Source organism: Galeopterus variegatus, unplaced genomic scaffold, assembly GCF_000696425.1.
Source record: "Galeopterus variegatus unplaced genomic scaffold, G_variegatus-3.0.2 Scaffold678, whole genome shotgun sequence".
NCBI lineage: Eukaryota > Metazoa > Chordata > Mammalia > Dermoptera > Cynocephalidae > Galeopterus > Galeopterus variegatus.
Window position 1 is genome coordinate 265799 of NW_007726789.1, and position 13104 is coordinate 278902.

A 13104-nucleotide genomic window follows, 5' to 3' on the forward strand; every position below is an offset into this window, starting at 1 on the left:
TCTGATGGGGGTTTCCTTACAGGTGACTTGATGCTTTCCTTGGTTGCTTTTAGAATTCTCTTTTTGTCTTTGAGCTTTGAAATTTGACTATAATGTGTCTTGGGGAGGAATTTTTTAGATTGAATCTGTTTGGGGACCTTTGAGCTTCTTGGATCTGAAGGTCTGCATCTCTCCCTACAGTTGGGAATTTTTCTGTTATTATCTCCTTGAATAAGTTTTCAATATCTTTTCCCTTCTCCCTTTCTCCTGGAATATCCACAATTCAGATGTTAAAGCACTTGAGGTTGTTTGCTATCTCTCTTAGATTTTTATTATCTCCTTGAATAAGTTTTCAATATCTTTTCCCTTCTCCCTTTCTCCTGGAATACCCACAATTCAGATGTTAAAGCACTTGAGGTTGTTTGCTATCTCTCTTAGATTTTCTTCATTATCTTTAATTCTTTTTTCCTTTTTTTTTTTTTCATCTGTGGTAGTGGACTGTCCTTGCAGTGACAGTAGGTGTTACAGTGGCTATATTACACCACATTGGCTCCTGTTCCGGAATCCATAGCCACAGACTGAGCCTATGGTGCTGTGGTGTCTCAGCTCACCTTGGCGCCTGCTGGGCCTTTGGGCACTTCCCTCCGAGACCAAAGACTGAGCCCCAGTGCCCTGCGGGTCTTGGCTCACCTCAGCTCCTGTTGGGCCAGTGGGCACTTCTCTCCAGGGCCTAATACTGAGCCTTGGTGCCGCGTGGGTCTCGGCTCACCTCAGTTGCTGCTGTGGCTATAGGTTCTTTCCTCTGGGGCCTAAGACTGAGCCCTGGGGCTGTGTGGGTCTCAGCTCACCTTAGTAGCTGCTGTGGCTGTGGGCACTTCCCTCCAGGGCCTAGGATTGAGGCCTGGTACCACACGGGTCTCAGCTCACCTCCAACAATTCTTATTAAATGGTGTATGTAAGAGGGTCACATTGATTATACACTCTGGACTCTCCTCCTGCCCACAACTGTCCCTCCACCCATCTCCCCCTCAGTGGGATTGGCACTCCAGGCTGTGGTATAGTTGCCTTCCCTATCTTTCTGCTAGATGATGTACTAAACTTGGTTTGATTTATTTATTTACTTATTTTTTATTTTTCTAAGACATTTGAAATTTATTTAAAATAATTCTTCGATATAAGAATACACTACCGAGTACATGAGGTCACTGCCTGCTGACCATTTTTCCAAAAAAAATTATTATTTATTATAATCATATTCATTATTATAAATCATTTCTCTTTATGCCTTTTACCCAACCTATCACACCCCAAACACCCTCACTGACCACACTCTGTGTCTATTATCCTTAGGTTTTTTTCTCTCCTTCTCAAAGTTCAATGTATTATTATGGTCCTTCCTTCCTTCTTCTCTTCCTCTCTCTCTCCCTCCCTCTCTCTCTTGCTTGCTCTCCCTTGCTCTCACTCTCTTTCTTTCCTTCTTTCTTAGCACCCAGTTATGAATAAGAACATGCAGTATTTCTCTTTCCTTGTCTGGCTTATTTCACTAACATAATTTCCTCTAGACTCATGCTTGTTGCTGCAAATCGCAGAATTTCATTCTTTTTTATGGACGAGTGGTATTCCATTAAACTTTGTTTTACGTGATATTATGAACACATAATTAGAGAGTCAACTTAAAACTTCTCAGAAGTCTTAACACTCTGTTTAAAAAAACTCCATCTATCAAAGAAATTGCTTGTTACCTAATCAAAATCCATCTTCCCCTTCTCCTCAGCTTCCCCAGCTGGACTTACCTTCAATATTTGAAACTAATGAATAATAGAGTATACCTCCAGCCTCATTCTTTCCCTGACATCAATATTTCCAACTGCCTACTGGACATTGCTACCTAAATATTCCAAAGCACCTCAAACTTAAGCTGTTCAGAAACCTTCATCTCTCTACTTCCAGAATTTCCCATTTCATTCAACAGCACTATCTTCATAAGCAGCCACTGTTGAATCTAGGAAGCATTTCATTTCCTTCTGCTCCTCCACAACACTCACTCAGCAATTTTTAATCAGAGATCCTAAATGTTTCTGAAATCTGTGGTGTGGGCTCTATTCTCACTGCTTTAGTTCAAAATTTTCAGATAATTTGTGGGTTATCATAATAAACTAGACACTGCCTTCCAAGTCTCCAATATAGCCTCCACATCAACTATCTTAGATGGTGATATCAGAATCATCTTTCTAAAACGTAAATATGATTATGTTACTCCCACTTTTCTGCTAAAAATCAACACAGCCCCCTTGTGAAAGATTAAGTCCGAACTTAGCATGGCATCTATAGCCCTCTATTATATGGTTCCTCCTGTATGAATCTCTAGCCACAACAGAACTATTTGCTTTTCCCCAGTGTACTACACTTTCTTAAAGCTCATGCCCTTGTACAAGTTGCTTCCTTTGACAGAAATAGCCCTACTATTTCTACTATTTCCTACCCATTCCGCTCTTCTATGCCTAATATCCTCTACAATATCTTCTCTCACATCTCCTCACTCCAGTCTGGTTGACAGATAGCTGGGGTCTCTGAGGAAAATATTGAGCACACTACTGTAAGCGTCTGTAGTAGTCTGCCTCCTCTCTCAACTTTAAGCTCCTTGAGGGCATAGATTTTTGCTTTTTTCAGCTTTGTTTTCAGAGCCAAACACAAGAGAAATTTAAAACTTGCTCAATGGATGTGCCACATGCACAAGTTGAGATTACAAGCGGTATGGCTTTTCAATCTGCATTTAGAAATCTATGTTAAAAGGCAAAGTTTAAAATTTTTATTTTTTTTTTTTTACTTTTAAGCAGACACACTTACTGTACCTGGAGATACAAAGGAAGACTCTTCTGAATTGCAGCCAACATAGGTGCAGGCAACTCCTTCTCTTGCTGTAACACGGTATGTGGCAGCAGTAAACAATCTATGATCCGGAATAGTAATTTTTGGGCTTTAGAAGTGGCAAAGATTTGTGCCCATGATTTAACAAGAATTCCTAACAAAGAAGAGAAGTAACAGTGGTTATGGTTACTTTCTAACCAGAACATTTTGTCATTCTATGAAAAAATTTGTGTTTAAAGAATGTAGGACTAAATTAAAATATGCAGTAGGAAGAAACATATAGTAGGAGTCAAAAGACTTATGTCAAGTCATATATTTCACTAAAGAGATAAATTTCTCTCTTGTTTAGTTCTGGGCCAAAATATACATACATTTTCTGAGCAACTGGCACTTAATATGTACACACTCACATGAACAGTGTAATATATTTATACATTATCTCACTATATAGATTGAATGCTGAAATCAATTAGATTTCCCTTTTTGCTTTGGCTGCTTGGAAGCTCTGAGGCAAATTTACAATACAACTTTAAGAACACTGTAAGAATATAATTATGCTTTTAGATGCATACTAACTTTTTCCTGAGCCTCATCATGCTACCAGACGTTTACTTTCTTGACACAACTATTTCATTATATTTTTATCTTACATACATTTTTATAGGCTGCCTCAATCTAGGAAAAATGGAATTAGTTGTAAGATCTTGAAGCAATCACTTAACCTCCTTGAACTCCAGTTTTTTTATATCTTCAATTATTTAACATGAGTGAACAAAATTTTGATTCTGAAAGAAGAAAACACGGATTTCTTTTCTACCTGAAATATATGAGTATTATGGTGTCCTTGATGCTAGGAGTCTGTCACCTGCCACATTTGATGACAATAAAACTTAACAAATGAGCATCCTTTGTTTAATAAAGTAATTAAGGGCAGAAATACAACTCCAGGGCCGGCCCGGTGGCACACTGGAGAGTGCGCCACTTGGGAGCGCGGCGGTGCTCCTGCCGAGGGTTCGGATCCCATGTGGAGACCGGTTCCCGCTCACTGGCTGAGCGTGGTGCGGGCGCGACACCGAGGGTTGCGATCCCGTTACCGGTCAGTAAAAAAAAAAAAAAAGAGAAATACAACTCCTGTTAGCAAAAAAGCAAAAAAGATGATAAAACTAAAAAATCATTTTCATCAAATAAAAAGTTTAAAAACTAAGCTCTGAAGCAAAACAAAAATGTGCTTATAGAAAAGTATATTTATGTTTTTTTAAAAAAACCCAACCAATAATCACTTCGTCAAACAACATTAATCTTCTGTTGTTAAAAAAAATGTACAAGAATCAATCATAAAAAAACATAACATTCACTTAGCAATATTTTAAATAATGCTGGCATGCTCCTCATTTTTTTTCAGTAGGTAGAAAACTTGAGTATGACAGCAATATAAGAACTCACATTCTAACTAACATTAATGTACCAGTAAGAGGAACTACCATCACGATGACATTTGAAATGATTCATATCACTCTCAGGTGCCACACAAGTACTACTTATAAAGAGCAGGGGCCTACCAACCAAAAATGCATCATGTACTCTTGTATTTCATCTTCTGCAATGCTTAAAGCCCTTTGCTGAAGACCTTAAATTTTATGAGTTCATAGAAGTCAGAGGTAATACATTTATTTTATTACTGTAGCAGACCCCTACTTTTTAAAGTTTCATGAAAGAATATTTGTGTGTGGGCGGGGGGGGGGGTGTTAGAAATGCAAAGAGTAAACATGAAAAGAAAAAAATTTCTTAAGTCAAAAACTTTGGGGAAGGTTTAAATAGATACAGTTGCTTTGTAAAAAACCAAGTCATTTTCCTGGCTATAAATATTATATATTTACTGATGAAACTGAAAATACACACAAAAAAATTAAGGGGGGGGGGGGGGGGTGTTAGAAATGCAAAGAGTAAACATGAAAAGAAAAAAATTTCTTAAGTCAAAAACTTTGGGGAAGGTTTAAATAGATACAGTTGCTTTGTAAAAAACCAAGTCATTTTCCTGGCTATAAATATTATATATTTACTGATGAAACTGAAAATACACACAAAAAAATTAATACAAAGATTACCCTCTCATCCAAAGATAACCACTAGAAAAGTTCTTGTGTATTAACTTATTCTCTACTTTCTATATAAAAGATTAGGATCATTACAATATACATTTAAAAATCTATTTATAGTTAGAAGGTAATTTTGCTCATTTAGAAACATTAAAAAATATGTACTATTGCTAGGTTTACAACATTACTATATTAAACTCCAGAAATATTTATTTATTATATGCTATCTCCTACACCAGAGAAGCTTTTTCACTGATTTAGTTCCCAATCCAGTGCCTAATGTGTACCCAGCAAATATTCTTTTTTGTTCAAAATGCAACATGATGATAGGAATAAAAAGATTTAAAAGATATGGCCAGTACCCTGAATAAGTTTTAAATTTATTGACTTGTCATGTCAAGTACACAAACAATTATAACAAATGGCAAGCTATAAGAAATGCTACAAGGACAGAAGAAGTGCATCAAAATATTGAGACTACTTGGGAATGCAGGAAAGATGGGGACATTAGAGCTGGGTGCTGAAGAGTCATGGGTAGAATTTCAACTAGAAAGACAAAAGGAAAAGAATGAAGAGACAGAGATGATCACAAAAGGAAAGGCATGGAAATAGAAAAGTAAGAGATACGAAGAAATGAGAAAAACAAGCAAACCAAAAAAACCTATAAAATGGAGGGAAGTTGAGACATTACTGATGGATCATCCCTGCCTTTTCAGAATTTACTGAGCTACAAATAGGACCAGATGCCTTCCTTAACACAAAGTGTGATTTTTATCAATCACATTTTTTGTGCCTTCCACTAGCAGCCTTGCAGACTTGTAAGTGAATAGCACACTTATCCCCACTTAGTAGTTGGCAAGGTAAATAAGGCACAAAGTTTTGGCAGTTAACACTTTTTCCCTCAAGTGGTTATGATATCCCAACCACAACACATTTTAAAATAGGTTTGAACTCTCAAATGTTTACACTGCTCTTTGTCCATTTTGTTCTTCACCTTTTACACGAAAAAAACAGTAAGGCCTCTGTTCCTAATTTCTAATGAATAAATGGGCAACACTGTAGCAATATACTGTATTCCCAGTCTTTTTGAGACCTCAACAAAAGGAAAGAATACAGATCTATATGGCACTAAGTCAGAAATCAACAAAGCAGCAGAACAAAGAAGGTTCTCAATTCTTCGTAAGTAGAATTTTGCCACAGATCTATTTACATATCACCACCAAATGTGATTTTGTATTTCCTGATAAGACTGTCATGTATTATGTAAAATAAAGACATACCCTGAAATCGTATATTCAGCTAGGCAAAAATTTAAATCTGGAAACATCAGAAAACTTTTTTAGACACTAATAAATTATGTCTAAATGATGAAATATTTGTTAATCTATATTTTACTGTGTTAAATTTATAATAGATTCTTTTTTGTCTTTTTTACTGACCGGTAACGGGATCGCAACCCTCGGTGTCGTGCCCGTACCGGGGACCGGCGACGGGATCGCAACCCTCGGTGTCGCGTCCGTACCGGAGACCGGCGACGGGATCACAACCCTCAGTGTTGCGCCCGCACCGCGCTCAGCCAGTGAGCAGGAACCGGTCTCCACATGGGATCCAAACCCTCGGCAGGAGCGCTTCCGCGCTCCCAAGCGGAGCACTCTCCAGTGCGCCACTGGGCTGGCAATTTATAATAGATTCTCACTTATATTTTTCTCTAAAATTAAGAGGCTTGAATTGCTACTATTACTTTCACTACATTGTACATCATTACATATTTACATTTTCACATTCTCCTTCATCTTTCAAACAAAGATAAAAGGTTTCAGGCATCCCAAATCAGGTTTATTCATATGTTCACAAGAATAAAGGGAACAGATATAAGTTTTTGGCCATAGAGAAATAAAAACAAACAAAAAACCAAAAACCAAATAACTTAAATTCTATATAAAAATTTCTAAGGAAATCCTTTACTCATTTATTTTTATTCAGTTTCTATTTTTGGTTAGCAACATAATTTTAGTGAACAAAGATATTAAAATTACTGACTTCCTATAGAAATATGAACTCCACTGTTATAAAACGAACACAAAAAAGATTTTTTTTTGAAAAGAAAAAACATAGTATTGTGAGAAACAAGATTTTAAGCATAAATATCTTTTAGTGCTGTATGAAATTCTCCTCACCTCCTCCATACAGAGCAGACCATAAAAATAGAAGAAAATAATGGTTTTCTGAAGTTTTAAACTCCTACAAGGTATAGATAAGCATTTTAAAAAGGTCCATTTTAGTTATTCTGGTATTCACAATGTCTTTGATATATTTTCAACAGTCTTTGATAGCAAGTGGTGTTAGCATATTTCCTGTACTGATCATAATTAATTTTAATATTAACACAAGCATAACAAAAAAAACTGAAAAGAGGTAGAGCAAGACAGAGACATACTTGAAGACCAACATTAATTATTTCAAAAGGAATCACTGTATTTTAGATTATTCTCATGACTGTATGGAGAGCAGTGATTTATCCAGTATATTCTTATCCAACACAAATACCATAGGTTCAACCAAAGGAAATGTTACCAGCAAAATAATGTCAGGAATACATACCCATCATTCCATAGGTCAGCTGCAGCCCTGAACTGAAAATTTTTTTCCCCAAATAAGGTTTTATATATTTTAATACTTCACCAAGGTATTCTAAGGACTTTGTGACCATGGCAGATTTATCAGGAAGTGTCTGGAGATTCCTGTAATTTATACCAACAGCCTATAAATAAAGGAAAATATTATTTAACCTTCTGAGTTTTATGTATTACAGACTTTGAAAAATAATGATAATTTTCCTCTTTCTCTACACACACGCACACACACACACACACACACACACACAAACACACACCCCCCTTACTTTTTAAGCCTTCATCCTTAACTTTCCAATAAAAGTTTACAGCAATTAAAATGCAAGTGAAAAGAACGAAGTCCTGCCTTTTATAATGAAAATGCAGGTTGCCTTCGGTTGAATGTCCCCCCAAAACTTAGTCCCCCCTGTGACAGTGTAAAGATGGTGGGAAATCCTATTATGGTAATTGAAAGGTGGTGCCTTGAAGAGGTGATTATACTGTAGGACCATGCCATAGTGAATGGATTAAAAATGGTGTCATGGGTATGGTTTGGAGGGCTTTAAAAGGAGACTGAATGAACAGGTTAGTCTCTCTCTGCTCAACCATTTTCTGCCATGTGAGACCTTTGCATTGTTGTAAAGCTACTCACCAGATGTGTTCCCTGGATTTTGGACTTCCCAACCTTAGAAACTGTAAGCAACAAATTTCGTTTCCTTTATAAATTATCTAGTTCCATGTATTTTGTTATAAGCAACATAAAAGAACTAATACACAAGTTAAAGGAAGAATAAAATATCAGGGAAGTGAGGCCCTGAGAGCCTGTTATACTCAGATAAAAGGGAGCAGAAGATCATAATGTGGTCACTCAGATAAATAAGGCAGTGGTAGTCTGAGAGTGTTCAGATGCTCCAAGTGATTCCACGGTTCAGAACTTAGTCATGGGAGTGGGTGAATGAAGTAGAGCAAAAATTAAGATAACTGAAAGACTACTGGAGAAGCTTTGAAATGAGGGCTTAAGTTATCCATGGTGACGTTAAAGTTGATAATAAAATGTGGAATGGAGAAAAAGATAAGTAAACCTAAGTGAGCGACTGTGAGATGGGCAGATGAGAAGACAAACGATATAGTTAATTAGTCCCCTTTTGCTTCATTTAGCTCTCTTCCCTTTGTTTTCTACACTTCTTTCCCTCGACCAGAATTCCTAAAGGTTTTTTATGCTTACAAATTGAAGTCTTGAAGAGCTTTTTATTATTTGAGTTGTATCTATTATTTGCCATATTAGAAAATTATTTACTAATTCATTTAAAAATAATGAGAATTACATGAATATAAATATTTTAGTGAAAAATTATTTTCCAAAACAAAAAAGTGAGATAATCTTTTAATATTTTTGCAAATCTCTCTGATGTCTAGCTTAATAAAAGACAGCTAGATTCTCATATCTGCTTCTGTATACAATTTATTACGATATTTTGCACATGAAAAATATCCAGCCTTATACAAATATATGGAGTTGGAAGAGGAAGAAGTATTTTGATAAATTTTTCAGATAACTGTGGGAATTCTTCTTTCTATAATACCAAAACTTGACAAGTGTTATTTCTTAAAGGTTATTTGTAACTAAATCATGGATTCTGATGAATCAGTGAATCTGAAACAATGTCAATAAACATTTGGTATCTGCTACACTAAAACCCATTGGTCTATCTTATACTTTGAATAAATCTTTTACACCCATGAATGCTTTTTAAAAAGCCTGTATCGGTCATTTGGAAAATTTTGGTTTATTGAGTATTGGCTTTGCAATGTTGACACATCCCATTATCCATATTGGAAAAAAATCCTATCTGTTAATACCACCATCATTCTCATCAGAAAAGACTTTAAATGTGGGGAAGCTCTTAAGTTCATGATGGCACATACAAGTTTTTCAAAATTCTAATTTTCTTGAAAGCTTGAATTATATTATTAGCAACAAATACTGTCAGTTGTTTTCTTTGAAGTGATAGGCTCATTTCATTCATTTTTGAGAAAATGTCTGCCAAACACCGAAGTCTGAATAACCATACTCTGTCAGTTCTTTCAAGATGAAAGCAGTCAGTTCAGCCTGTAACTCAAATAATCACACAGGTGCTCTTCATTTAGACAACCACATTGCTTTGGTATGGAGCAAAAGTTCTTTAAATGCACTTCACAGAATATTAAAAGGACATGTACTCAAGGGTCAAAATTTAATAAAACTAATAATTTTGCTGCTTCATTAAGGATATTCCTAAGTGAAACTGGCTTTTTCATTCTGTGAGTGCAATGAAGTGTAAATTACAATAACTACTAGTATAATCTTGGGAAACCGTTGATGCATGCTAAACCTTTTGCACTTTTTGTGCGTGCAAATGTCAATATAGTTTTGAGCTGGTAGAACCCCTGAGAAGGTATCTGTAGTTCCCAGGGGTCCATTAACCATGATTTTGAACACCAGTACCCTAAACATCTCAATATTTCTCTATGTTTAGACATATATTTTTCACAGTACCTTCAGTATACTACTTATATGTCATACTATCGTTTCTACGCAGCAAAGTAACATGGCAGGCAAAAGACTGCTATCCTTAAAAAGGCCTGTTTGCAAGGTTGGCCCTTGGCTGGTGTTTGGGCCTTGGATTTTGGGAGGCTTCCCACTACTCCCTAATAAGATGGCTCATTGTATCTCAACTTCTTGTGAAAACAATATGATTTATGCTGAATATCTGCTTTCTTTCTGGAATTCTGGAAGTGTGAGGTAAAGGGAGCTTTGTGTGACCAGCCCCCAATAAAAACCACTGGAACTGAGTCACTAATGGGCTTCCCTGAGAGATAATATTTTACATGCCTTGTCGTAATTCCTTGCTGGAAGAATTAAGCACACCTTGTGTAACTTCACTGGGAAAAGACTCTTGGAAGCTGTTGCCTGGTTTCTCTACACTTTACCCCATGCACATTTTCCCTTTGCTGATTGTGTTTTTGCATCCTTTCTTTGTAGCTGTGAGTACAACTATATGCTGAGTCCAGTGAGTCCTGATAGTGAATCACAGGGACCCCTGACACAACATCAAACTAAACAAGTTTAAAACTGAACTCCTCACATGCTTCTGCCCCACCCTAAATCACAATGTGCCTATTTCTCCTTAAGGTATCATCACTCTTCTAGTTAAACACAATATTTATTTCATATCTATTCAGAAATCCTATAACCATTCGATCTTCAATACCTTCGAAACCTCACTAGTTTCTGGCCAATAGTTCTCCTGCACCTTTAATCTATACTATTGGTACTAATTTTCATTAAAAAAAAATTAGTCATTTGATCCAATCAGACCTACTTAAAAACTTACAAACCATCACACTTTTCACAGCATAAAATCCAAACTTCTTATACCAAGATGCTCTGAATCTTTACTACTGATGGATTAACCAATTGGCACTTAGCATACAACAATGCCTTGTATTATTATTTTAACCCTTGTGTATGTCCTGTATTCTAGGACAAGTAAAAGTTCTCTGAGATCAAGAACTACTTCTTTTGATTTTTCAGATCCCTGAGAAGTCCTAGCATAACACTTGTCTAGCATTTAGCAAAAAGCCATCATTTACTTAGTGATGGAAAATAATTAATTTAGGCTGAATTAAATTAGGGAAGCCTTGAAAACTATCAATGGAGAGCTTGACTTCTACCTCCCTTTCAGATTCTCTATGTTTCCTAGCATACCATAAGTCTTTAATTAACTGCAGGTTAAGATCCAATCAACAACTATAAATAAAGGGCTCAAGAGAAATGTGTATTTTATATCTACATATACTATTTCTAAATATTTTCAAGATTTATATGACATCTCTAATTGCCATACAATTGTACTTGAACTTAATGGAAACCATCAGAAGAATTAACATTTATGCAAAGAGCTTACTGGTTGTAATTATTTTCACTGTAGTTAATACCAAATACTCTGTGGGAAAATAAACCAACTTTTACTGTGAATAGCTTACAAAAGACACTAATCCAAACACATTAACACCTCAACTAGGCTTATAAAACAAATAGTATCACATAAGATATATTCCTGCAAAATTAATAATTAGAATAAAATTTTGAGCGAGAGTATTTATTATGAAGACAAAACAAAACAAATGAATTGGATTTTATTGTCCCGACCAACAGGGTGGTAAACATTAAGCTGGAACTATTATGGGTCCTATATAAGGAAATTTAGTTCCCAAGTACCCGAAGAACATTGTTATCCAGCAATTTCAGCAATAAGATATTCCTACAATTTAGCTTAGCTTTGGAATAAAGCTTTTATGTAGTATTCTTTAGTTTTATTATTCTTCATTAAATGCATTTTTTCTGTTGTCCTTAAGAGTGAACTGTACTATACCTTAGATTCACATTTTTCTTCCTCCAGAATTTTATAACAGCAGGCAACCAATAAATATGACTCAATTCAAAAGAATACATTTTATACATAAACTTTAAGAACACTTCAAGTTTTTCTAAAAAATAATCACAACTGATCTGGACAATTATAATAATAAATGAAAAATACCTCAAGGAATTGAATAAGTGCTTTTTTAGGGTCTTCTGAGATGGGTACATATTCAATGTGAGCTTTTGAGAAAATATTCTTTACTTCTGAGAGTTTAAAAAGCAATCTTGTCATTTCAGCCAACTGTTCCATGTATTCTTTTTCTGTTAAAATAAAACAAAATAATGTAATAACATTTATGTTTATTATATAAACATATAATAAAATGTAAAATTATACATATAATTATATATATATGAGAGCAGGAAATGTAGCATTCTTCATTTATGACATGCTTTCTTTCAAAATTCAAATTTCCACAAAATTAAAAAGACTTTGAATTATGTATCTCTCACTTATGAACATCCTAGCCCCAAAAGTTATTCATGTAAAGTCAACTGACATATTAAGATATCAAAGTAAGTTTGGAGCATTTTTTCAGGCCAGCCTTAATGAAATTAACAAATGGACATAAACAATAGCTTTAGGGAAAGGTGTGTCCGACAGACAACAGAACTGTATGAAATATTTTTTAAAAAATACAAGTATCACTCAATGACTAATCATAAAGCAGAAAAAGGTTCAATATCTTAATATAAAATAGAATTATTCATAATTGGATATTTTTATTTTCAGGATGTTCACAGTGTGATATCTGGTTATTTACTTCAGATTTCCATTTTTTTGTGTGATCAGTTTCTTCGGGGGAAAAAAAAAATAGCTTGTCACCTGAGGAGCAAGTTTTTGTTCTTGGCTTCCAAGGAAACAAGTTCTTTTATCTTTATAGCAGAGAAATTTGTCATGTATAGTAACAAGAAAATATCAAGAAAAAGGAACTGGCTGCAAAAGGAAATACAGTTCTGCTTATATTCATGCCTAATTACAAATATATTTTGTATATTTTCTATTAATTTACGTAACAAATGATCTAGACAGCAAAAAGCTTTCCACAGATATACCCGAACCCTCCCCCCCCCCCCCCCCCAC

At 35.3% G+C, this 13104-nt stretch overlaps 1 protein-coding gene across 1 annotated transcript in view; it reads right to left on the bottom strand.

Annotated features, from left to right (window-relative positions):
• The window catches only part of MMS22L (MMS22-like, DNA repair protein), a 117724-nt gene that overhangs the window by 20309 nt on the left and 84311 nt on the right, over nucleotides 1-13104 (bottom strand). The window contains exons 17-19 of the mRNA XM_008571307.1: nucleotides 12139-12281; nucleotides 7545-7704; nucleotides 2832-3001 (exon numbers count right to left, since the gene is read on the bottom strand). Of these exons, the coding sequence (XP_008569529.1) occupies nucleotides 2832-3001; nucleotides 7545-7704; nucleotides 12139-12281 (473 nt within the window). The remainder of the gene's footprint in view (nucleotides 1-2831; nucleotides 3002-7544; nucleotides 7705-12138; nucleotides 12282-13104) is intronic.